Source organism: Ciconia boyciana, chromosome 23 (genome assembly GCF_034638445.1).
Source record: "Ciconia boyciana chromosome 23, ASM3463844v1, whole genome shotgun sequence".
NCBI lineage: Eukaryota > Metazoa > Chordata > Aves > Ciconiiformes > Ciconiidae > Ciconia > Ciconia boyciana.
This window is the reverse complement of record NC_132956.1, coordinates 1,019,526-1,045,050: the sequence shown is the minus strand read 5'-3', so window position 1 is coordinate 1,045,050 and position 25,525 is coordinate 1,019,526. Positions and strand designations below refer to the sequence as shown.

Below are 25,525 nucleotides of genomic sequence, written 5' to 3'. Positions count from 1 at the left end.
AGCTCCCGCTCGCTGGGCTGCTGGGGGTGGCCGCGCTCGCCGGGCATTTACAACCGCTTCCCGCCGCCGCCGCCCGGGCTCCGGGCGAGGGGCTCCGGGCGAGGGGCTCCGGGCGAGGGGCTCCGGGCGAGGGGCGGCGGGGGCGCTGGCTCGGGCGGTGGCACCGGGCCCCGCCCACGGCTGAGGTGGCCGCGCCCCCGCCCTGCCCGCCCGCGGCGGAAGTGACGCGCCAATCACGGCCGCCCGCTCGCTCCGCCGCCGCCGCCGCGAACAAAAGGGATTTTCAGCCCCCGCCCCGCCCTCCTCGCCCCGGTTCTGCCGCCTGATTGGCTGCCGCTGCCGCCGCCGGCCGGCCCACGCCCTCGCCCCGCCTCCCCCGCGGCGGATTGGGCCGCGGGCGCGCCCGGCGGCGGCTCTGATTGGCGGCCGCGCCGTCCCTCAGCAGGCGGGCGCGCAGGGGCGGGGCGGCTGGATGGGGAGCGGAGCGGCGCGGTAGTGGCGGCGGCGGCGGCGCGGGCCAGGTCGGTGGGGGCGGGCGGGGGGCGCGGTTCCTGGGGCGGCGGGGCCCCGCTCCGTGCGGCCGGGCCCGGCCCGGCCTGGTCCGGTCCGGCCTGGCGCTGCTCTCCGCGGGTGGGCCGCGGCAGGTGCGGGGTGGCCCGGCCGGCGGGGGCTGAGAGGGGCGGTGGTGGGGCCGAGCCGAGCCCGGCCCTGCTGCGAGCGGGGGCGGCCGCGGCCGGGACCTGGGCGGGCGGAGGCTGGGGGGGCGTTACCGGGGGGCGCGGAGGCCGGGGGGCGTTACCGCGGCCGTCGCTGCCCGCGGCCGGGCCGGGCCTGGCGGGCGGGCGCTGCCGCGGGGCGAGCGGGAGCAGAACGGCGGAGTCGGCCGCTGCCCCTCAGCCCGCCCCGGGACCCGCCGGCCCGCCCGCGGCCCTGCTGCCGCTCGCCCCAGGAGGCCGGGGGGCCGCGCCGCCCCTGCGGCGGCCCGGCAGCTTCCCCGGGCTGCGGCCGGCGGGCTTCGGTGCGGAGTCTCCCTTTGTTCGCCGCGGCTGCACCGGCCCGTGGCAGCGCGGGAGTCGCCGAGCGAGCGCAGCCCGAGCCCGGCCCCTGCCGCCCCGCTCCCGGGGGCGGACGGTCGGTGCAGGTGCCCCCGCCGCCGGGCCCGGAGGGCGCGGGGAGCCGGTAGCCGGGTGGCGACCGGGCAGCGGCTGCTCTCCGGCTCCGTGAGCGCCCGCGGGCCGAAGGAGCTCCTTAACCCGGGGTGACCCTCGCGGGGGGTTGCCCCGTGTCCGGGCCGGGCTCCTGCGCCGCGGCTTCTCCGCTCCGCGCTCCCTTTGGGCGTTGCGGGGTCCGAAGGTCGGAGGAGCCGGGGGGCTGCTCTGGGTCCCTTCCAGGAGCTGCAGCTGCCGCGCAGCGCGGTTCAAGGGGTTTAGCGATGCTTTGAACGTGACTTTCAGGTATTTGCTTCATCCCCAGTAGCACTTCGAGAAGTAGCCGGGAGAAGAGGGTTTGGGGGGTGGGTGTCCTTTCTCCTTTCAGCTCGAAGAAGCAGAGGTGGGGGATTTAAACACTGCTCCTTTTAACCTATTTCTCTACAGTTCTGATGCAATGCCGGGTAGCATTGCGGGTGCACGATTATAAAGTGTGTGTTAGCTTTTTTTATTATATAAATGTATCATGTAATTATTTTAACAACTCAAACACCACGCTACACATGCAGCAGCATTTTTAAAAACTTGTCCATCAAGAGTTTTCAAACTACTTATTTAGGTTCTCATATGAATGTGATTACACCCATGCAAGCTCCTGGAAAATATCAGTTCCTCTTCAGGGACAGGAAGGAAAAACGAAGCTGATTCAGGATTATAGACGCAGAGGCATTGTTACATTGGCGTAGCTGTAACCGTGGCTTATGAAAGGAAATACCCTCCTTCAGAGGAAAAAAGGAACGACAAGCTACGTTCTTCACAGTATTTTTTAAAAAGTAGAAGAGTTTCGAGCCAAGTGGTTGCAGAGTATCTTGAAGCTTCCACTTGACGAACTCCCCTGTCCGTGCCTCGGGCTGCGCGCTCCGGCTGCTCTTTGGTTAGTGCCCGCTGCGTCGTGACTCAAACCTTCGCTCAAGTCGGTGGGTGAAGTTCTTTTGTGCTGGCAGTGTTGGTTAACTTGGTTGGTGCATATATGTATGTTAGGCCAAGCGAAATGTAACCTCCTCTAATGGTTTCATAATCATCGTAGCGTGATTCAGTGCACGGAGCTGCCACGGTCTAGAAGCTTATCTCTTTTGTTCCCGAAGTGGTGCATGCCAAAGATAACTTACCCTGGTTAGCTTGCATGGTTGTACGTACACTGAAACTGGTCTTGGTATTTATTTTCAGTTAAATACTGAGAAATAGCTTCCAAAAGAAGAGTTTTATCTCTTTCAAGGGTAGGTACGGGTCTGCTGAGGAGACTCATTAATGGTCCATGGCATAGCTAAAAGGAAGTTTACCTTTAGGCAAGTAGTAAGTAATTATCTTTGTTTATGCTCTGAACTCTTGCTTGTTGTCCAAAAATGGTGATATATCTCAGACTCAGGGAAAATATTTATGCCATCAGACTAAGTAATGAGGTCCTTGCGGTTTGTGATCTGTGTGGTTGGACTGGTCAGGATGTTTCACTGAACGTAAAGGGGTAATATGCCCTGGGTATTTCTAAATCTTGTTTCTAATGCTGTGAAACTCTATCTCTTGGTTAAAGGTTCTGAAATAGTGGGTCAGGTTCCCCAGCTGACGAGTACAGATCTGTTTGGCAGAATGAGATGGTTTGCAAGGGCGAGAAGTGGGTAATTGAATAGCATTGACGTGATCTTTTATTAAAAAGTGGGACAAGGGAAGGCACAGGGACGTGTAACCGGAAAGCAGTCTTGGAAAGGTCAGCTCAGGAGCCTGTGATGCTGGAGGGCCAGGAAGGGATTCGGATTTGGATAGGGGAGGAGGAGCTTAGATATGTGCTTATTAGCTCTTTGATCCAGAGATGCTTGTTCTTGTGGAATAATAACGTAAAATGAACAGAGCTTTTTTCCAGTTTTCAGCTCCCTAGTATTGAGTGGCCCTAAAAGGGAGCGCTTGGGATTGTTACAGGTTGAGGGTAACAGGTATCTGCCAGGTGTGCTCTAAAGCATTAAAAAGTTCCCTGTAAAAGCAGCAGAATACAAGTGCAATTCAGTGTTGTTGGTTTTTTTTAGGCCAGTGACTTTATTGGTAGCATTTGCTCCCAGTCTGTCGCCTCAGCAGCATGGGATAACCTATGCAAACAGGGCAGTTAAAGGTCTTCCATAGCAGCGGGTTGCACACAAGGAAGCTGAGGCTGTACCACTTACATATCTTTCATGTTACCTGTTGTTGTATAAATGATTGCTGTGCAAACTGGCTCCTGCTCTTTATTTCTGTAAGTATTTGTACCCATATATGTTAGCACAGGGCTTGTTTATGTTATTAAGCTGATTAAAGACTATAGCCATAGAGGCATGTTAAGAATAGCATGGCTTATTTCTATAACACTGTGAAGTACGAGTCACAATAGGGGTATTTAGAATATAGAATAGAAACGATTACTGCCCAGACTAATAGCTTTCAAATACCAAACTGCAGTTGGTAGCTGTCCTCGCTTTAGGAGTGTGCTGTTCGGTAGCTAGTGGAGAGATGCAGCTGCACGTTCCCATGTCATCTCTTTTTAAGAGCAAAGCACAGGCGCAGTCACATTGAAAGTCCACGTTCAAAATTTACTGTCCTGGGGCAAGAGACTTAGATGATGTGCTTTGTTCTAAGATCTCAAAGAAAACTTCTTTTTAGTTCTGGCTTATAATGCCACAAAACTAATATAATTTGATGAGTATCTGGCAGAAAAAGTTGTTGCTATTTCTCATCAGTACTGATTCAGTCTTAGCACCTGGGAATTTAGCCTGAGCAAGGACTGAGATGGGTTTGAAATTAAGCTGTGCATCTCCTGAGCAGGCATTCAGATGTTCCAGATTTAAAACCTGCCCAGGGAAGTGATGCAGCTCAGACCTAAGTACCGACATAGGCATGGTAAAGGTTAAAGGCTAAAAACAGGCCCCCTCTTTCCTCATCCTGTGTGGCTACTTATTTATGTATTAACATTAATTTGCTGCTTCTGTTGCACTCTCTCCCTTTCTGTGTAAGATGAACAAGTTGTAAATCGCACTCCCTTCCTGCGATCTCAGCTAGCCAGGCTCCCTGTGGCAGCAGAACCGTCAGCAGACGTACCCGAAGCTGAGGGAGATGGTCAGGTTCACGTCCTGGACGACTCTCTGACGAGGTCTGTCGGCTGATCTGAAGGTGTTGAACTGTTGCTGAACAGTGACCGACACTGTCCTGCCCCACTGAAATGTGATTTGGGTCAATACAGTGACTTTCCTAAGTTACACTTTTGTGTCCGGTCTTGATCAGGCTTTTTTTTGAAATTATGACAGATATGAACAGGTTTACCAAACACTCCACTCCTGTGTTTTCCTCTTGAACATACGTTAATGGGTCTGCAATAGGGAACATACATGCCATGCTGGCAGATCCATGGTGTCCAGTTAAATTGGTTTTGGAACAGCCCCAATACCCCAGACAGCTGTGGTCACTTCCACTGGAGTTTCCTTGAGCAGCCCATGCCAATGGTGGGGCTGGCCAGAAAAGTCTGTAAGAAACGTTGCTGCTTTATGGAATTTCATGTAATACGCGGTGTGAAGCAAGGACGTGACCGCGTGATGAGAAACTCTCCTGCTTAGCAGAGGGGGCACGAAGTAGATTTCTGCTTTCTCTTGCTGTGTGAAGGCTACCTGCTCCTCTGTGTAAGTAGAGCTTTCTGATCCCAGCAACTGGAAAACTGCTCTGGCATAAACAAGACAGAACTTGCATTTGTGCGTAATTCTCCAAGGCACAGTTATGCAAATCAGTTGTAAAGTAGCAGTGACTTCAGAAAAATTAGAGTTCAGTTGAATGTTTTAGCTGGATAGGTTTCTCTAGTAAAGGTTAAGTTAACCGTTTATCACTTGCCGATGAAGTGGCGTTCGGTAGCTCTGAGTAGCTGCTTCACGCTGTAGCATTTTCTGATTGATACAAAGAGTGGCGAAAGATCGATGCGACTTGGACTCGGAAAAGTATATTTGATTGTTGCGCAAAGCACAAGGCTGTATCATCAACGGGTATATTTGCATCAGAGACAAGGATTTCGTCTGTGAAACGATTGCCGTTGTTAACAAAATAATGTAATAAAAAAACTTATTACTAGGCAATGTAAGTGTATCGGCAAAGATGCCGGGGAAGAAAAAGCTTTTTGCATATGCAGTTCCGATGATGGATCTTCGTTCTTACGTGGGCAGTAAAATTATATTTAATAAATGATGGTGATATTGAAACAGTTTGAAAGAATAGTAATTAAATGTGTGTTTTTTGTGGCATTGATTTTTGTAAAGTGGTTTGGGCCTGTTCCATTAGTGATGCATAATGGCATTCCTAGGAAACGTATCGTAGCCCTGCAGTGTTAACCTTACCCTTCAGTTTGTGTAGGTGGCCCAGCTTGGACCGCAGTCATCGCAGCTCTTCGGTCTCGCTTCAGTGATGTTTGCAGCTGTGCGATCCAGATGTGTAATTTACAGTAGTATGGCTTTTAAATATCCATGTGTTTTCCCTCTCCTGTTAACTTTGGCTACTTCTTGGTGAATATTATACTGTCATGTTAGCCCGTACATTCTGCCTACACCATCTGGGTGTGCATATGTTCATGACCCCTTGGGAAAAGGGGAAAAACGCGTCTTCTACAACTGGTCTTGGAAGTTAAAGAGAAAATGTTTGCCTTGTGTATTCTACCCTTTCTCCCCCCGGGCAATTTACAGTCCAAAAAGCTGGAAGCTGAAGTTAAATGGAGATTATGTCATAGCTGAGAATACCGATTTTAATGTACAAAGAAATACCTGGTAAACTGTGTTCCATTTTTCAGGTTTTCAGGATGAATCTGGAAAAACTCAGCAAACCAGAACTACTGACGCTGTTTAGCATTCTTGAGGGAGAATTAGAAGCAAGAGATCTTGTCATAGAAGCCTTAAAGGTATGTTGTAAGTACCGTGATAAGAGACAAAAATGACAACAGTACTCCTATAGGTTCTGCAGAGCGCTTGCATCCAAGGTGAAGTTCAGAGGCAAAGATTTATTACTGGTTCAGAATCCCATCTTAATATCAGCAGTATTGGATAACAAATGCTGTATATCATTCTACATCTTGGCATTCTTTATTGAAAGCTGGCTGAAAGAAGCATTTCAGTGTTGAAATACAGTGTTATGCATGTGCTTTCATCCTTTCTGATAAAGAACCGAGTGTTGCTGCTATCATGAGAAATGTAAAAGGTCTATCCGACTTCCTTGTTGGTTTTGTTCTCCTTTAGTAAGGAGGGCTTCTTAAAGCAGAAACTCTTCTCGCCAGGAGGGATCACAGATTAGTCTTTTAGTGAGAATAACGTCACACTAAGAAAAAAAGCATCCGTGGCTTTGTGTTGTACTAAGCCAATATAAGCTGGCACTGCTGCTGAGAGCAGCAGACCTGCGTGCTCAGCTGCTTACTCTTGCCCTTTGCTGGCACGAGCATTAGCATAACCTTCCAGTGAAGCAGACAGCAGCTAAAACTAACCCATCAAAAAAGTTAGTTTCGACCCGTGCCAGTGCCGCTGACGTCACGGTTGTGCGAGCGCTTGTGATGGGACGAGGCAGGGGGTGCTGGAGCGAGCGGAGCCTCTTCTTGCAGGGATAGCTCATGCTGCAGGAGCACTGTGGCCGGAGCGGCGGGAGCGAATGTGGTGTTCGCTCTGTGCTTCTGCTTCCCTTGTTCAGGTAGTGCGGGCTGCAGTACTCTGTGGCCAGTTTGGTGTGTTAATGTTGAGCCTAGAAAATATTTTAAAAATGTGTAGTCCATGTGTAATACTGCTTAATTTTTGAAGGATGCTTAGTTGGCACTCAGCCTCAGTAAGGTGGGAAAAAAAATAGTGGTATAAATGATGGAAAGGGTCAATGTTTGAAGAAATGAGTTGTGACAGGGTTGAATTTTGAAGGCTTTTGCAAGCTGACCTGTCACTGCTTATAATGTTTAAACTTTCAGCTATTTCAAAAGAGGAATGGCAGCTTGCAGGCCCGGGAGCTGCGGGGAGTTGGTTTTCCAGCAAAAGTTTCCATAGCTTGATTCCAAATACAAACACCTTTTGGGGGGATGGAGGGAGATCCTCCTCCAAAACAGTCGGGACACTTACGTGTTTACTGTTCATTGTTTTTGCATTTGGACAATCTTTTTATTTTGGAGGGATATTGTTACCCTCTCAAAACTATTGATCGGGTGGAAGGCTTGGCTCCTCTCTTGGAACAGACTTGCAAATTCCTCCTCTGTCCTGGGATCAGTCTTCTAATTCTGTGTGGTCAGAATGTGTTACCAAAATGAGCATCACTTGAACATCGCGGTGTGAAATGCGTGTAATGGAGCACAGAGGGACCGATGGGAAGGAATGCAGCAGCTCCGTTCCAAAGGCTTTTTAACGTGTGCCTTCCAATAGCAGAAAGCAATTATCTTTTCTGTTGAAATTTAACCTGCAGTTCCCTCTTGCATGAGGAGATTAATATAGTTAGAATACCCTTAGACATGATTTGTCAAGTACTCATGACTGAGAAGAAATTAAATGGAATAGTAACCTATACTCGATAATTATGTCGTATAAAATACCAGGCTAATCAAAGGTTAGTGCTTTTTTTCCCCCCTTCGGTAAGGGATACGCTGCAATGTTTCATCTTAAGAATGTGAGGAAAGCTGAAGGTGGTAGGAAAAGGGCAGTAAAAGCTTTGAATCGGAGCTGGCTCTTGCTGCCCGCAGCCCTGCCTTCGCCTGCCCGCAGCCCTGCCTCACGGGAAAACGAGAGCCCTCCGAAGCTGGCCTGTGCCTGCAGCAAAGGGTGGGATGCTGCGGGTCTCCAGCGGTGCTGGCAGAAGGCTGCGTTGCCCTTTCGATACCTGAAAGGGAAGAAGTCATGTAACTACTTCATCTGGTGGCTGGACGGAGTTTCAGAAGCAGAAAGCTCCCAGCTTTGCTTTGTCCGTTCATTTGGAATATATAGTTAGAGCAATTCTGGCCCTATGTGCTTTTCTTTTTGTCTACTGATAGTAACTGTGGTAACAGCTTCACAGTGCCTCACCGGCTGAAACAGTTTTATTGTGTGTGACTGTAATTAAAGGGAAACCCACCTCGTTAATCCCTTTACTCGTGTTTTGATACATAGAGAAATGCTGCCCTGAAGAAAAAGCCTTCTAAGACCGAATGAAAGATCGAAACTCTGAGAGCATTTAGTTTGACTCGCCTGCGTTGGATAAATTGAGCTGTAACTTACACTGAGGGGTCGAAACACCCAGGGCTGGTGGGAGCGTCGTGGGTCCGTGCACAGAGGAGTCACCCGGCTGCGGGTCGCCGCTGTCTCTGTGTTCCTGAGCGTCACGAACGCTGTCGTGAGTTCCCTGAGTGTCGTGAACATTCTGCCTCTGCAATCCGACCTCTTTGGAGGCGTGATGGTTTTATATTAAGTGCACGTGTATGTTGGAAAGAGGTGGAGTGGAACCTGAACGGTGTTAGAGGATTGCATGATCTTAAACAATGCCGGTGGTTTTCTCCAGCAGTTACATTAGACACATAGATGTCAGCAGTTAAAAATCAGAGGTTTTTCTGCCTATTTGCTTCCCATATAGTAAGAAAAATGCATTTCCCCTCATGGACTTCTAACTCGGACTTAAATGCTTCTGAACTCTCTAGATGTTTGAGGCAGATCCTTTGGTACATCATAGGAAAGAACAAGCGCTTGCAGAGAAAGAGAGTACCTTAATTTGTAAACTTGTAATTTGATTATAGTGCAGCCTGCAATAATTGATATTCCTGCATGCTGAGAGAAAAGCATTTAGCATCTGGCATTCAGCAGAGAGAATCCATGCGTGCAGACGACAAAGCCTAAAATAGTTTTCTTCTCCCTCATGATACCAGGCCACTTGTTGGCTGGCACTGGCCCTGTTTCTCCCTGTGTCAAAATTGAGCTCCTGAGCCTGGCTTTCCGGAGATGGCTTGCTTAATTTGCTCCTTCCCTTCCTTTCCTTTTCTTCCCCTCCCCTCCCCTCCCCAGATCTTCACCCTTTCTGCCATGCTGCTGGGTTCTGCCCGGGTATCTCTGCGCCCTGCCTGGAGGCAGCATCCTCCTCTGCCGGCTGGGAGGAAGGGTTTAAATAACGAGGTTTATTTGTCTGGTGCTCAGGTTCGTATTATAAAGAGCAGTTGTTAGGTCACCTCTAATCGCTGCCTCTACCATAGCATGACTTGCCCTTGCTGACTTCTCTCCGCTGTTTTTTTCTGTGGTTTACTTTTTTCTTGTGTATTGGCTTTAATTGAGTGGGGGGTGTTTGTGGTGGGGACCATCATCTCCCTGTGTGTTTGCAGTGACCTGGTCTCGACTTTTGACGTCCATTTCAAATTGCAATGTTACTTTGATTCAAACACGAGATACTAGTATAAAGGATTAGGTGAACAAATCTACTGTATTCAAAATCTTCTTTTCCAGTGCTTCAGTTTGCTTCCTCTATTTTAAAACCTCTTTGAAAAAAAGCTTTTTTTTTTTCCTGAAAGTAGCTTCCTGTCCACTACATAAATCTCAATGTTCTCCTCAGAACAGACCTTAAGTCTGACTTCTTATTGTGCTCCTTTTCCTGTAGTTATTGTCGTATTTAAATCATCCAAAAAACCAGGTGCTGTGAGAGAGTTGCATAACTCTAAGGGCTAGATTCTCGGTCCTTATTGCCGTGTAGAAAGGATTGCATGTGTGAACCACAGGTTAGTCTTCTAAAATAGCACACCATGGTTGGAAACAATTCAGTATTTAAATAGGTCTCTATCACTATGTGAGAGCACTTTGTTCCCTGCCCCCGTTCTTTAAAGGAGAATTTTCCATACATTAGAAATGAAGTTCTGTTTACGTTTAGAAAACAGGAAACAGCTCTCTGGCTTATTCTTTTATGTTAATAAGGCCTTAGGCGATTTACACTGGAATAGAAACTATCTATTTTGTGTTAATGACTGGGAGCTGGTATTCATCGCTTTGCTTCTGAATTCAGTGATTCACTCTATAACGCAGTATTAACGCATTGCAAAATTAAGTGTTCATTTGTCAGTGGATTTAGAAATGAAGTTTACAGTGCAGTTTCAAAAACTAAAGTCTACCTCTTGTTTAAAGAAAAGTTCAGTAATATAAAACCTAACTGCAGATGCTAGTAAATCTTTCACAGATGGGGCAAAATGGGCTTTTGCATCGCGCACAAAGCAGCTTAGATGTAGCAGCGTTCCCATGGGCACTGTCCCGCTGGAATGCAGGCTTTTCTTACAGCTTTTCTTGCAAGTTTGGGGAATTTTTTGTTTATTTCTTGCTTGAAGCAGCACTGTTTGCCAGTAGTTTTTGAAAGACTGATTCTTTCTACCTTCTCAGTACCCAGATAGGTCCTGAATGAGGAACAGAGGTGCAGGAATGGCTCCAGCTCTGGATTTCAGCCATCCGGGTGTCGTCAGGCTCCCTGTTTTAACGGTGCCCAAAGTGCAGTTCGTGAGCACGGTACAGCCCGTCACCAGTGTGCTGGGAGCTGCGCGTGGCCCAGCTCAGACTGGGATTCGTACTGTCTGTGCTACAGACCGAAAGTTCCCAGGGAAAGAAGTTGCAGTTTTGTGCTGCTTGACGTTTCCCAGGAAAATTTCTTACATTTTCAAAGCTGGTAACAGGTCTTATGTGGGCAAATCCGGGTAGCTCTCGTTCATCTGGTTTGTTCGCTTGATATAATGATGGCAATTAAGACAGATGCTGTATTTGAGCAACATAATTTCTGCTGTGTGGATCTCTGCTAGGCATTGCTTCAGAGCTGCAGCTAAAGTGAGACTCGGACTCGCACTCCAGCATTTTGACATTTATTTTCATGCAAAGCAAGTGGTCCCCACCCCCATTTCCCTGCTCTCTGTCAGCGATTGCTGTGACCTCAGCTTGTCTTTATTCCCAATGTCTGTCCCTGGGGAGAGAAGCTAATAAGGAAGTTCAAGGTAGTAAGAAGCTATTTAAAGATTATACCACTCTCTGCAACATAGAGGAGGAACTCCTGTGCAGATTATTACTGGAGAACTGCATACGCAGTAGCTGCAGTTCATTAACAGTGTGTTTGTGTTGTGCCAAGGGTTAAAACCTGAACTCTGAAATTACAGGCAAGAGTCATAGTCTACTTTGTGTCCAAAAAAACACTTGAAACAAGTCTTGGAAATTCCCCGTTTGATGTTCCAGTAAAACAAGTTGTAAAGATTTTCGAAGGCAGAGAGAAAATGCTGTCTCAAACAAGGTTTCAGTAAAAGGAAATCTTCTATAAAAAAAAAAAAAAACTTACACAACTAGATTATGGGAAACATTCATCCCAAAACAGTCTAGCAATCCCAAGAGGAAACAGTAGCTTTTCCCTGACAAAGTGAAGCCTTTGCTTTGCCTGCCTGCACAGGAAGCATCTCTTCAGTTGTGTCCGATACTGCTTCTGCTCCATAAAATCAGAATTCTCTCTTTAAACGGACTAGCAGTGGCCAATACCCTAACCTGAGCTAAAAACCAGCCAGTTTGAAGCGGTACCCTCTCTGTGTACGCCTAATTCTTCTGATTGTCAGGAGTTTTATTTTTAAGAGTAGTTAACGTGCATAGCTGCTTCCTTTTTTTAAGAGCAGCCCAAGCTTAAATGTTATCTCTTTTCCTGTTGGGGGAGGGCAATTTAATAGTCTTCAAAATTGCCAGATAGTCCATTTAGCTGCTTTTGGAGCTTGAATGTTTTGATAGGAAATTCGTAAGTCTGCATGCTTGAGATGATACAGGTGGAGATACTAAATTAGAGGATCTTCTAATTGCAGAAGATGGCATCTTCTTTCAAAGCACAATTGATGTTGGTGGAAGTATGTATGTCATCTCTGTTTTTCCAGATTAAATTTTCCACTCCTAAGTTAACAATGCTTTTTGTAACCTTATTTCCTTATTATTGAAGCTTGATTTCCTGTTGATTTATGTGTTTTAAGAGGTTGATACCGGGATCTGAGATCTAAGTTGATTTTTCCGATTTGGGTTCATTAATAGACCGTTTCTCTTCCATCATCAAGTTGCTTCTGTTTTGAAAGTTGAACAAAACCTATATTTAAGGCTGAATTCCAGTTCAGACAGGACAAAATCAGAAGTGTTGGATATGTTTATACGTGACCTCCAGCGTTAGTAGAAGAAGGAGAGCTGAAGAGTTGCCTCCGTGAGGAGCATAAGCCATGGGAACAGTCACTCATGTATGTGACAGTCCAATACCTGTAGAAAAGAACCTGTGCGGATTATGGCACTGTTACTTAATTTTAGAAGAGCTGTCCTGGTTATTTTAGCGGCGGAGGTGGCTGCTCGGTGGGACCCATCGCACAGAGGTGTCACGGGCAGCAGTCTGAAAATCCATATTTGCATTTCCAAGTGCATGGTGGCCCAAATGCCAAAGCACTGGATTTGTTTTTGTAAACTAGATGTGGTGGGTGTAGGATGACCTGTTTAAGACTCTTCCTAGTCTAGACAACTTTAATTGAATGTTTATGCTCTGCTGGCTACTAAAGAAGAATAGCTGGACTTCAGAAAGCTATTAATGTTATGATAGTCTCATCTGTTTGTCATGCTAGTTCAGGAAAATACTTAATTGCTCAAAGTAGCAAGGAAGAACTTCTTGTTCTTTCCCAGGCAGGAAAAAAACCACCCACTAAATTCAACGGAGTTCAGAGCCCAATGCTGCGAGGAGCAGAGGGAAACCACGGCTTTTGTTACACCTTCAGTACTTGCAAGAAATCGGAGGTTATGGGGTGTGGGTGTGACCTTAATCTCAGTTCTTTAAGCTTTTATTAGACAGAACTTGCCCAGAAGTAAACTTTTCAAGTGTCCCCCTGTTTGCTTACCCTGTGAAAGCATGGGCACCCTTCCGAAGGGTTTCTCCCGTGTTTCTGTGTGCCTGTAGGGTGACCGGCACTGGGGTGGCTTGGGTTTAAGGGAAGAGCAGCTCATCTGTCCCAGCAGTTAGGCCAGCTGGATGAATATCCCAGTTTGTATTTACAGACTTTTTAATGCTTGAGTCACTTCGAAATTCCCTACACACTTGTAGTGAGGTTTGGTTGAGTCATTTTTATAAATTCTTCAGAATAACTGAAGATTCCCTGCCCCTCAAAAAAAAAAAAAAGAAAAAAAAAAAGCCTGTAGTTTTTCCTGTGATTCATTAAACCACGGGCAGCTCATTATCCAGGGCCACCCTCCCATTTCCAGGGCTGATCTTTTCCTTCCTCTTCTTTTTTTTTATGTAAAGTTAGAACAATATCTTAAGCTCTGATCAAAGGTATCCACTGTTCCTGGTGGATATTGCTGATAAAGGAGGAGGGGTATTTGTGAGTGTGAGCTGTTCCTCTGTATTTGTGTACTGCAAGGGTTAAAATACAACTCCAAACCAGTATCATAGGACAAACGTCCCTAACTGAGTTTGGTCATTGAGGAGATATGAAAAGTATTTTGGTTTGGATTTTTTATGCCTCTTGCCAAGGTAATGCATACACTTCTCCCTTTGAGAGCAGAGGTTGACTTTTCTTAATTTTTTTTGTGCCAATCACATGGTCACATCTTAGAATACAGGCAGGGCCAGAAAAATCTCGTCAGCTATTTGAGTAAAGCGAAGCTTTATCGTTTACCTGTCAGTCCTCCGACCTCTCAAGCTCAGTTTCAGCAGTTTGCTTTTCTGTTTCGGTGTGTCTGCACCGGCGGGGTGTGGGGTGGTGGCTGGAGCATCACTGCTGCTCTTGTGTGCTTAGGGAAGCATTTGCATTTTTGATACAGTTTACTGGGAGATCAGAAAACAACCATTCCAATAAATACTGGCTTCTAAGTTGTCTGTTCATTTTAGTCAGACTCTGTCTTTCCTATCTAAAAGATGTCCGTAAGCAGTCCCATAAGAAACGGGCAACAGTTAGCCATTGACAGTCTGCCATTCTTGCTAGCTGAAAGGGCTTCTGAAGAGGCGTGCAGAGAGGCTGATGCAGTTTCGCTCTGTATTCAAAGCATATAGCTTGTTTTCCACCCTGCGACAGCTGAATGCCATTTCACAGCATCAGCAGGGTCGGGGCTTTGTGGAGCTTGCGCTGAGAGCCCTTCGCCAGCTCTGAAAAGCTACTGTGTTTAATTTGGAATGCCTTACTTTCTGTTTACGCTCGTAAGGATGCCCAGATGTGAGCAAGGCATGCACAGAAAGCCGAAGCACCCCTGGTAACATGCAGGCAGCGTTTGTTTGGAGCAGTCTCTCGAGGCAAAAACATGTCGTGCGTGTGCTCTGTCAAGAAAAGTGCAGCTGGTATCATAACTTTCCTCTGTAGGTCGCGCAGTGCTTTGCTAGGTAAACATGCTAAAGTATGCCTTAGATTAAACAACTTCAAAGGTGATAGCGCAGTGGTTAAAGGTACGGGGGCTCTTGCGTTTCAGAGAAAGGTGTGGTAGGTAACTGGTGCAGAGGAAAGCCTGCATCTTTCTCTGTGGCCTCGCTAAGAACATGCCTATGCAGAACAGTACGTAATCATTCATATGCTCTAGAAAAGTAAAGGTATGACTTATCTCCTAAGGACTGGTTACCGTGACTATAATGAATCAAGAAGAATCAAATTTAGGCCTCGCATTTGGAAGGTATTCTTTCTCGGCGGGGTGCATCAGCTCCGCCGTGCACGGGGTTGTGCTGTCAGCGATACTGGAACGAAACACCGTCACAGGGTTTTCACAGATGCATAGCGTTCAGCCGTAACCGCCTCAGTTGAAGTCAACGATCACGTTTCTTGGAGCCAGGATAGGTCAGCTCTGAGGGCTCTTTTGAATCTAGGTCTGGTTTCCCTGTAACGTCTTTTGTTGCATGGATGTCTGTTTTCATACGGTTTCTTATCATGGCGGTAAACGTGTAGATAGTATTTTAATATCTCTGTGTTTATGAAATTTTGTTTTGTTTTTTAGAACTTCACAGTAGTCATTCAGTAGGATAAGGCTATTGGTATCCTAACGAACACATTTCCAGCTGGAGTGGCTGATTCTAAACATTGTAAATGTAAAGCGTGGTGCGTGTGAGTTTCCTTAATTCTTATGTGTCACCGAAAGAAAGCTAATTGTTCCTATCTTGCTTCTTGAGAAACTAAACTTTGTTTAGTCTGGATGAGAATATTAAGGGTTTTATTAACAATTTATGTATTTATAGGCTGTTGCGAGAATAAAACTCTTTAATTGCTCAACATGAAATTCTTTGATGGTGACATAATCAAGACAACCGCACAACTGCTCTTCCACCGAAACAACAGTAAATGATTAAATCTTTTGTTGAGCAAGAATTGATACTTACCTCCTTTGCTTTTGCACAGCGGTGGAATGGAAGTCATGGACATAGATAGCAGGTAGCTGTGGTATGAGGTTGTTAGTAGACTGAATATATTGTGGAGATGCTGTGTGTTTAAGCAAAACTTTCCTTTGTTTCTGGTTTGTTTGGGGCCATTTGGTTCAAAGACATTGTTCAGCTGGAGGGACAGTGAGAAATTAATCGAGCACACTCTTCGTATAACCCCCCCACACACTTTTCAGACTGCCTGTGAATAGTATGTATTTGCCTGTGTTCCAGCCGTGGAAACGCAAGTGGGTTTTGCAGATTTTTTCAAGACCCAAGTATCTCCCCTGGAGAGCGGGTGGCTTCTAGGAGCAGTTGGAAGCAGGGGGACATCCTGCCGCGGTGCTGATCCAGCCTGCGAGAGCTGGGCTCACTTGCATATGTTTGATCCTTATAGATTTTATTGTTTTTATTGGTGGGGGACCGTCAACTTTTGCCCATTTAAAATGTATCAATGAGGGGTTTTATGAGCTGGGAGCCTAGCTGAAACCTTAAATGTTAACAGTTTAAAAATCCCTTCTGATGATAGAAGGATTGTTGTCCTTGCCATACACTTAACTTCTCATGGTCTTAACTTGATCAGCGTCCGCCATTAGCAGAATAGCACGTGCACTTAGTATGTGGGAAACATGGTGTTTGTCCCCTTGTCACTGGTCTGACCAGAACTGGCAAGGTCCAGGCGGGCTTTGGAGATCATGCAGGTGGCCTGGGCGGCACTGCTGTTCAGCAGGTAGATCGCTTGACCGCTTGGTCTTAGGAATTACTGTCTCTTTCTTGTCTGTTAACCCAGGACCTTTAACATGACACTCTTGGGTCTTTTCCTGTCTGAATACTCTTATTCTTACAGCAGATAACAGGTTATGAATCAGACTGTGTTAAGATCTTTTTATCCTAAGTGGAAAACTGGGGAAGAGGAATATTAACTACAAATTACTTTCTTCTTTAGCTAGTTTTCTATTTTAAGTATATTGAAATGCAAATTTGTTTTTGTATTGCAGGCCCAGCATAGAGACACGTTCATTGAAGAACGCTATGGGAAGTATAACATCAGTGATCCATTAATGGCTTTGCAGAGGGATTTTGAGACCCTGAAAGAGGGAAACCATGGTGAAAAGCAACCAGTATGCTCCAATCCGTTATCTATTTTGAAAGTGGTGATGAAACATTGCAAGAATATGCAGGAAAGAATGTTATCCCAACTAGCTGCTGCAGAAAGCAGGCACAGAAAGGTAAGTTTTGCTTCAAATAAGCTGTGCGGAAGTTAATAGTTGCATTTTGATAATACGTTAACTTCATCAAAAACACTTACATGCCTTGAGTTTTGGTAACTGGAAGGGCTTTGCACCTTTGTTTTAAACTTCTCACTCAGTACGATGCAGCTGGTAAGCTTATTCATTGTAATTCCAAAATTTGAAATATATGCAAGATGCTTTTGTTAGGACACACAAAAAAGGAACCAGCTTATTCACAGCTGGGAGGTATAGTGCTTACCAAAATGTAAGAAAGGATTTCTGGAAGATTGAATTCTCAGCAGACACATCACTGTTCTGCTGTTCTCAGTGCTTGTTGAAGAGCTGGTACCAGGTACTTACGGGCGTGCACCTCCTTGTGCTTTCCGAAGAAAGTATGGCATGACCGAAACTATTTTTCATTGGTCTCTTTAATAAAGCACTTATTATTCTTCACATGTAGCTTTAACATACGTTGACACCCATGAAGTGCTTGGTCCACCTGTCAAACTGTACATCCACAGAGGGTTGGTCCTCTGGTGTCCTGCGGTTTACTAGAGGAGCATAAAGCTGCACACAAGTCTGAAAGCAAGAGTCCACTGAACTCTGCTTCTTGGAGTCTTGCTACAACATATTCTCTTTATGTAACTAGTTAGCTTTTAAAAAAAACCATGTTTACATGTTCGTTTTGTCCTGCAGTAAATTTAAACAAGTCAAAATGAGTAAAGTATTTGTCCCTGCTACGTAGTCAGAGCAGAGAATAATTGCCCAAGAGTACATCACTGGAATCTGCGACCGGGAGGAGCTCTCTGGAGCACCCCTGCAGCCACCTGCATTGCAGCACTGTATCTTAACCTCTTCACATACTACTTTTCCATCTTAAAAAATAGCTGGGATTTTTGCTTTTACTTGCGTCAGTGGCAGACTGGGAGGAGGTGCCGTTACACTGGTGTCTAGAAGCTATCTTCTGCAATGTCAGATCTAGGTGTACGTTGGACTAGTGCCTGTGCCTGGGCCAATGCCATCCTGTATTTTTTCAGGTACATCACTCTTGCTTTGATTAAAACACGCCAAATCACGTACAAAGATCTCAAGTGCAAGTAGTTGCGTTCTGTTTCTAATCAAAAGGTTCAAAGTTGAACGCTCTGTTTCATTGCTCATCGGCACGTGGGTTAAAGTTTATTTTCCCTTAATCTGTTTTGATGGGGATAAGATAGAGCAAGTTCCTTTCAGTCTGTGAATACTCTGAAGCATTTCTGTTGCAGAAACCTTACTATGACATAAACAACCAGCCAGCTTGACTTTTACATCGCAGACACTGTGCTCAGGGTGGGCAGCTGGAGGCATCTTCAGCTGTCGGTTTGTCCTCTAAGTCACTGGAAGTAACAGCAAGGCTGTGTGTTTCACTTTTCAGCCAAGTATCTCGCTGAATCATGCTATTATCATCAGATATTTTTTTCCCTTCTCGTTCTATCCTTCCTATCTCCTTCTGTAAAAGGAGATTTTTTCTGTAAAAGGAGATCTGTGTACTTAAAGATATTTAAGCGTTGTTTGGAAGCTTAAATTTCAGGAATACTGAGGAGCTGCTAAATTCATGGTGAGCATGTGTTGGGAGAGCCTAGAGTTCTGGTGGTGAGACACGGCAGAGTCTCTTGGAAAGTTTGTATTCTGGCTTTTTTGTTGAGTTAATAGAATTTCAATTATTCATGTAATTCAGTGTTAAAGCTGAAGGAGCTCCTTAACTGGCTCCTTATGGCAAGCAGTTTCATTTCAAGAGCTCATCTTGTTCTTAAGTGGAAGAACAAATTAATGTTCTTTAAAATAAACTTTGCATTGCCATCCTCAAATCCCCTGTAAGAAACTGGGGGAGAAGCCTGTATGCGAATTACTGCGGAGCCCGTAGCGAGGATCGTCTTGTTGTAATTGTTCGTGCCCTGTGGCTCCTGGGTGGGCGTTCTCTGGGGCAGTGCCTCTGCTCCAGCTGGGCTTTGTATCAATGGTCCTGCCGGGAAGTTCTGATGAGGGCACCATACAGCCAAGGAGGGATAGCGTGAACTTCTCGAGGCTGTTCTGCGGTCTGGAGGAAAAGCGTGCAATTTAGCTATTTAATAATAAAATGAAGATACGTACAGTGGGAGGTTTTCCTAACTTCTTTTGCAAACTGACTCAACTATCCCAAATAATAGCGTAGCACTGTAACTTGTCCAAAAGCTGCTTGTATGTGATTTTGAGTTGGATTCGGACGTCTGAGGCTGCAGTGGTTGCTCTCCCGTGTCATTTGGCTTTGGACCGTGTGCGAAGGTGCTGATCTCTCCCTGTATTACGCCAGCTGGTAAGTGTGCCTGGGCATGGAAGTGACCGATGTTTGTTTGGCAGGTGATACTGGACCTGGAGGAGGAGCGACAGCGGCACGCCCAGGACACGGCGGAGGGGGATGATGTCACCTACATGCTGGAGAAGGAGCGGGAGCGGCTCACCCAGCAGGTATGCTTTGGTAGCTGGTAATTACCCAACCCACGGAAACCCCAGGCTCCTGGGTGGCGAACTCAGTAGTGATGTCTAATTGCACCTTTGTGTTGAAAGGGTAGTAGGGACCTCCCTCCTCTGTAAGGCGCTCCTGGCTTTCATCATTTCGATACGAAAAACAACCTTAGTTTTTCGGGGTGTTTTGGTAGCTGAGCAGTGCTAGAAGCTCTTAACAGGCAACCAAATGCTTTGAAATCTTACTTCAGCCTGAAATCTGAGCAGTTCTCAAGAACAGGGCTGTGCTTACAAATGATAGGGCTCTCTAGTACTCAAAATTCAGAATAAGTCATGAAAGATCTCCTGGGGGGGTTGTTCAGAGATGATAATAAATATTTAAGCTACTGTTTTCTGTTACTGAAGCGCTGTAGACTTTATTAAACATACATAACACATCAGCATTTAAATGCCTTTAAAAGGCAAACTGACAAAGTAGTAAAGGAGGCAGAAGGTAGCTTTGCTCCAGATGCCCATTCAATCAGTGCATGGAAGACTGGGTGTATATCTCACTAAAGGTCAATTGAATTTCATACATGATAGAACTACTAGTAAGTAATAATTCTTAATACGTGCAGCCTGAGTCATACAAGAGCGTCTTGCAGATACCTGGGGGAAGAACCTCTTTCTTAGCCATTGCCGTCTTTTACCGTGTGATTTCTCCCAGATACCTAGTAACCCCATTCCCTTTTGGGGCATTATACTTCATTTATTTTCAGGAGGTTTTGTGGTTCCCTTACAGGCTTTTTTGTTCTTATCTTCCAGTTGGAGTTTGAAAAATCCCAAGTGAAAAAGTTTGAAAAAGAACAGAAGAAGCTGTCAAGCCAGCTGGAGGAGGAAAGGGCACGCCACAAGCAACTGTCTTCCATGCTTGTAGTGGAGTGCAAGAAAGCCACTGCCAAAGCAGCTGAAGAGGGGCAGAAGACAGCAGAATTGAGCTTGAAATTGGAAAAAGAGAAGAGTAAGGTGAGTAAACTGGAAGAGGAGCTGGCGTCCAAGAGGAAGCGGGGTTTACAGATGGAAGCACAAGTAGAAAAGCAGCTCTCAGAGTTTGACATTGAAAGAGAACAGCTGAAAGCCAAGCTGAACAGAGAAGAAAACCGTACAAAAGCACTCAAAGAAGAGGTGGAATGTCTGAAGAAAGCCCTGAAAGAGCTGGAGGCTTCTTGCCAGGAGCACAGTCCTGCCGAGTCTTTGCAGCCAAGCCCCTCAGTGATGTCCAGAGGTGTTGCAACTGACAGTCCCACAGTGAAGTCTGTGTCTTGCCAGACAGAGTGTCTGCAGGCAGACCGAGCAAATCCTGCCAGCACAAGCAAAGCTGTGCACGCCGTGTTTCCCAGCCCTACTACACCTACTCATTCCTATGCAAAATCCAACGGTCATTGTGACACAGACATGCAGACGGGTAGTGAGCTACTGCAGACCAGTGCAGCAGAGAACCAAGTCCAAAAGGAGAAATCTGCTGGTGCAGCCTCAGAAAACGCAGTTGAGAATGGAAGTTCTCCTGTAAGAACAGAGTCACCGGTGCATCTGATGTCCCAGCTCCCTTCTAGTGGGGTCTCCCTGTCTCCCAGCGGCACAGCTGCCTCCTCTCTAACGCCTTCGCCCTGCTCCTCACCAGTGCTGACTAAACGCTTAGTGGGAGCTTCAGCAAGCAGCCCTGGTTACCAGTCATCCTACCAGGTGGGGATCAATCAGCGCTTCCATGCAGCTCGGCACAAGTTTCAGTCTCAAGCTGAACAGGACCACCAGTCAAGTGGTCTGCAGAGCCCACCGTCACGGGATTTGTCTCCTACTCTAGCAGATAACTCTGCCGCTAAGCAGTTGGCCCGCAATACAGTCACTCAGGTCCTTTCCAGATTTACCAGCCAGCAGGGACCTATTAAACCCGTCTCCCCTAACAGCTCACCTTTTGGCACGGACTATCGAAATCTGGCAAATGCTGTGAGCCCCAAAAACGAATCTGGTCACTCTCCAAGCCCTGGCAAGGTTTCCAGTCCACTAAGCCCGTTGTCTCCTGGCATTAAGTCACCGACCATTCCTAGAGCAGAAAGAGGGAACCCTCCACCCATTCCTCCAAAGAAACCCGGCCTCGCTCAGTCACCTGCTGCTCCTGCTCCGCTAACCAAAACCTCTTCCCAGGCATCCTCTCTGGGTGCCCCCATGGACGTGGCAAGTAGCTGCTCTAGCAGCACCGTGGTGTCAAATGGCAAAGACATTGAGATACTCCTGCCAACGAGCAGCTAGTCTCCAGAAAATGTGAATGTGACATTCCATGGCTTAGCATCCTAGGGCTAAGACACTGTTTTTCCACTCCATGTTATTTATTTCCATAGTAGCAGATTCTGTCTGTATAAAGCATTTAGTATATTTTTTTCTTTTTTAATAGGTAGGAAAATATTTTTGTTTATGAAGAAACCTTAACTACAGCTATACAGTAGCCTCAAAATGTCTCATAGCAACAGTCAAATCATTAGAGGTAACAAGAACCATAATCATGTGGTGGGACCTAACTATCAAACTCTAATGGGACTGAAATGCTACTTTTAAATTATGCAGAAATAACTTTTGCAGACTTTTTACTCCAGATGAACATTTTATAAAAAGTGCCTGAACTAAGCCTGCAATATGAATGTGATTCTCTGAAAACGGTGAGGAGGGGGACCATCTAGCTGCAGAAACAAATTCTTCTGCGAGTCCTGAATGTTGAAACCAACACTGTTTTTCTTTTGAATTCTTTCCATTTGCTAAATAAGTTAGCAAATGTGCTACAAATTCTGAAAGGTGACCACCAGACTGACGCAGCCAGCCACACTTTGTCCTTTAGGACGTAGCTCCTAGCTATTTGAGGAAGCACACATAAGTTTCTTGGGGTGAAATTTAGCCGTAATACAATCCAGAGTACTTTTCTCTCCGTATGCATTGTCTGTGTAGTTCTCTTTGCTTTCCTGTAACACATGCTGCAGAGATGCCTGTGTGCTTTAAATGGCTCAGCTCTGGTTTCTGGTGTGTCACCTTGAATTTTCAAGCTCTTCAAGCATTCTACTGTTGTGTGTAGAACTTCTGAGAAAAGGATCTTGCTATTACTTGACAAAGATCTTGCTATTACTTGAAAAATATCACTAGTCCATATGATACAGGTTTTTTGCAACAGTAACATGGGATCTTCTACTATAAACAAAAGCAATAATTTTGTTCCTCATCTCTATCAGTTGTGTCTGGCTGACCTGGATTTTTCCCACTAGTTAGCTACGGGATCTTGCTGGCTTTCCTTGGCTGCAAATATGGAACCAAATCATTACGGTCGTGTAACTGAATATGTATCTATGTGTAAGTAGTTTCACACACATACATACTAAATACACAATGTATTAGGAGAATCTATTCTTGATGGTCTGCCTAATAGGAAGAAAATGTGGGAATTCATTGAGATTAAAACAAATCACTTAGTGAGGAATTGCCCAAGCTTGAGGCAAATCATGTGTGTGAAAAATTATTTGGGCCCAAGCGGGGAGAAGCAACTGATTCCTGTGCAGAAATGTTTGCCGCAAGACGCGTAGTCCCCGCTGCAGACGTGCTGCCTGTGCTGCCCAGCGTTCAGCGGCACAGCACGGTTGGTTTTCTGAGTCACTGCGGTGAGAAATACAAGACAAACACACCACAGACCAGTGGCAGAGGCTGCGAGCACAACCCTGGGTTAATTATCTCAGGTGGTGTACGTGAACTGATCCTAAATTTAGAAACTGGACTTGCTGCTCGGTGTTCAGCATTTCCCTCTGCAGCAGCATCACGTTTACACGGAGCACAGCTTCCTACTGCCAGAGACGCTTTCTCCTTTGTCATTTTTCAATATTTAATTAGGCAAAATACATCCACCTTTACTGTAGGAAGGATCCCTGCGGCAGCTGGGAGGATGCACTACTGTACATGACCCTATAGGTTCCTTCTAGCTCTGGGTCTCGTTTTGTGGGACACCAGAGCTCTTGTGCTGCTTCGAAGTGGCTGTTGTCTGAAGTGACCCTGCTGTTCTCTCCCGCACAGCGTGGCAGGTATTTAGACAAGAACAAGAGGTTTTTACAGACCTTTTAGTAGGTTTTTAAATTGTGGTATTAGGTGCTATGGTTCCTAATCCGGTGGAACGGGCTGTGTACTAACAGCAGGGAGACAGAGGCAGCCTGGAGATAAATGGGCAGTGACTCTTCTGGAAGCACATTTATTACTTTTTTAAGTATTCACAGCAGATTTTTCCTCTTGATGAGAGTAATTGTAAAAACTGATGGGCAGATGGATTTTGGCCCATGTATCACTTCCGATTCAAAAGTGAGGCTTTTGTATACACTGCTTTAACGTGTTTCTTTGCTTTTACATTAATCTAAATGGTATTATCCCCTTTCTTTATCGATAGCTCTATAGAGAGAGAGATACTATGATGAAGTCTATTAGGAAATGCACTGAGTACCGTTTCTTCTAAAATATAATATGGGAAGGGGGTATGCAAAAGAATGTATTTTTGCTAGTAGCCTATCTTCTGAGAGAAACTAAGCACAAGATATTACAACGGATCCAACTAATTCAGTAAGACATTTAGAGTTAGTATTTAACTGTTGATGTAGATTCTGTGTGGAAGCAACTAAATATTTCTTCTATAACTCACATCTGTTATAAGCAGACATTGTTGCAGAGTTTGTCACTGGCTAATGGAGTATAATGAAGTGCAAAATGTATACACTAGTATTAATGCATTAACACTTGTAAATTTGTAAAGCCAAATGTACCAAGCTGAAGTCTTTAATCATTTTTATAGCTGATGGCATTAAACATGTTAAACATTCATATTATCAATAAAGGATTTTATTTTTAAGATGCGCAAATTGCTTAAGAAAATGTTTGGAGTCAGGACCGTGCCTGGGTCGAGGCTGCCTCGCAGGAAACAGGCGGTGGTGACCGCCGGGCGTCTGTATTCAGGTGGAAACGGAAGCTTTAACGGAAGGTGAAACATTGGAAGAAGGCAAATGTCTTTGCAGTGCCACAGCTGCTGAGCAGCCTGGCCTCTCCTGCTCGTCCGTCCCCGTCTGAAGGCGGTGGGGCTGTCGCTTGGGAGGTTCTCTGTGGCAGCAGCGTGCTTCGGGTGACGCGGCACAGCGAGCTCCGGCCAGCTGCGGCTTTTCGGCATTTTGAAGTAAAAACAATTTTCCTAGAGTCTCTCTTTGCCACAGTGTAATGATATTAAACTGATAATACTTTGGGGGTATTATACTGATAAACACTTGGGGGTTTGGGGGGCAAGTAGGTGTGCCAGTGCCTTTTTTTCAAGCAGCATACAGAATTTCTCCTGGAAATCCCCTCAGCAGCGTCAGCCCTCCTCTGCCCCGGGGGAGCACGGCGCAGTTACAGAGGACACAGCTGAGTGTCCCAGCCCCGTGCAGGCACTGGCTACGGCAAAGTCCCCTTTGCCGGGGATGGAGCGTGTCCCCGCAAGGAACCACTGTGTGTCCTCCCTGGAGAGCTGGGGGCTCCAGGGGCCTCCCAGCCCAGCCGCGGGCAGAGTCCACACCTGCTTTGTCTCCCTGCTGTATACCTCAGTAGTGACCTGATCTGCTTATCTTTGCACCGGTTCAGTTGAACAGGTTTTGCAACAACCTGGGGAGAAGCTCTTTGTTCATCTCCTCAGGCTCCGTGACACTTCGGAGGGGTGCTGTGGGAGCAATGGTACCTGCTTCAGTGCAGCCCAAGGCAGTAGCCACCAAACAACCACTGCTGCCTTCCTGTAGCCATCTCCTCTGCTGACGCCGAAGCTGAGGAGCCCTGCCCAGGCAGGAATCGGAACTGGCGTGCGTCTCGGCTACCGCCCTGCTTGCTTTTTATAGCAGCAGAGGTGGAAGGTCCTTGCCCAAGCCTGGAATGCCTACGAGCCCTTTTATAAACACCACCGTACTACGCCTCTCTGCCCTCCGCTACGCCGTGCTGCGTACAATGAATATAGGGCGTTAATCCCAACTCCAGCGGCGGGTGAGGCTTAAGCCCATTTATAGCGCCATGAGCCGAGCGCGGCCCCGTGTCCCTGCTCCCAGCCATTTTCTGCGCAGCAGAGAGTGAGTCAGTTCCTCAAGCACGAGGCACCTATGCATCCCCCCAAAACTCATCCACGCGAGCCCTGCCTCGCTGCGCCCCGGCCGACGGGGACGCGTGGCTGGGCGCGCAGCGCCGCGTGTGCGGGAGCGGGGGGGGGCAGAGGGGCCGCGGGCTTCG

At 46.5% G+C, this 25,525-nt stretch overlaps 1 protein-coding gene across 8 annotated transcripts; it reads left to right on the top strand.

The window, feature by feature from the left end:
- The first annotated feature begins 435 nt into the window (after positions 1–435).
- CTTNBP2NL (CTTNBP2 N-terminal like) lies at positions 436–24,475 on the top strand. 8 transcript variants are annotated; one of them, XM_072844535.1, is made up of 5 exons: positions 436–521; positions 5,989–6,096; positions 16,526–16,756; positions 19,133–19,240; positions 20,042–24,475. In XM_072844535.1, exons 2-5 carry the CDS (start codon positions 5,998–6,000, stop codon positions 21,521–21,523), a joined length of 1,920 nt encoding a protein of 639 aa, XP_072700636.1. In that variant the 5' UTR covers positions 436–521; positions 5,989–5,997; the 3' UTR covers positions 21,524–24,475. The 8 variants fall into 8 exon arrangements, with proteins under 8 accessions (XP_072700636.1, XP_072700635.1, XP_072700642.1 ...); XM_072844534.1 differs by lacking the exon at positions 436–521 and adding an exon at positions 812–1,454; XM_072844537.1 differs by lacking the exon at positions 436–521 and adding an exon at positions 1,672–2,082.
- Positions 24,476–25,525: the final 1,050 nt, after the last annotated feature.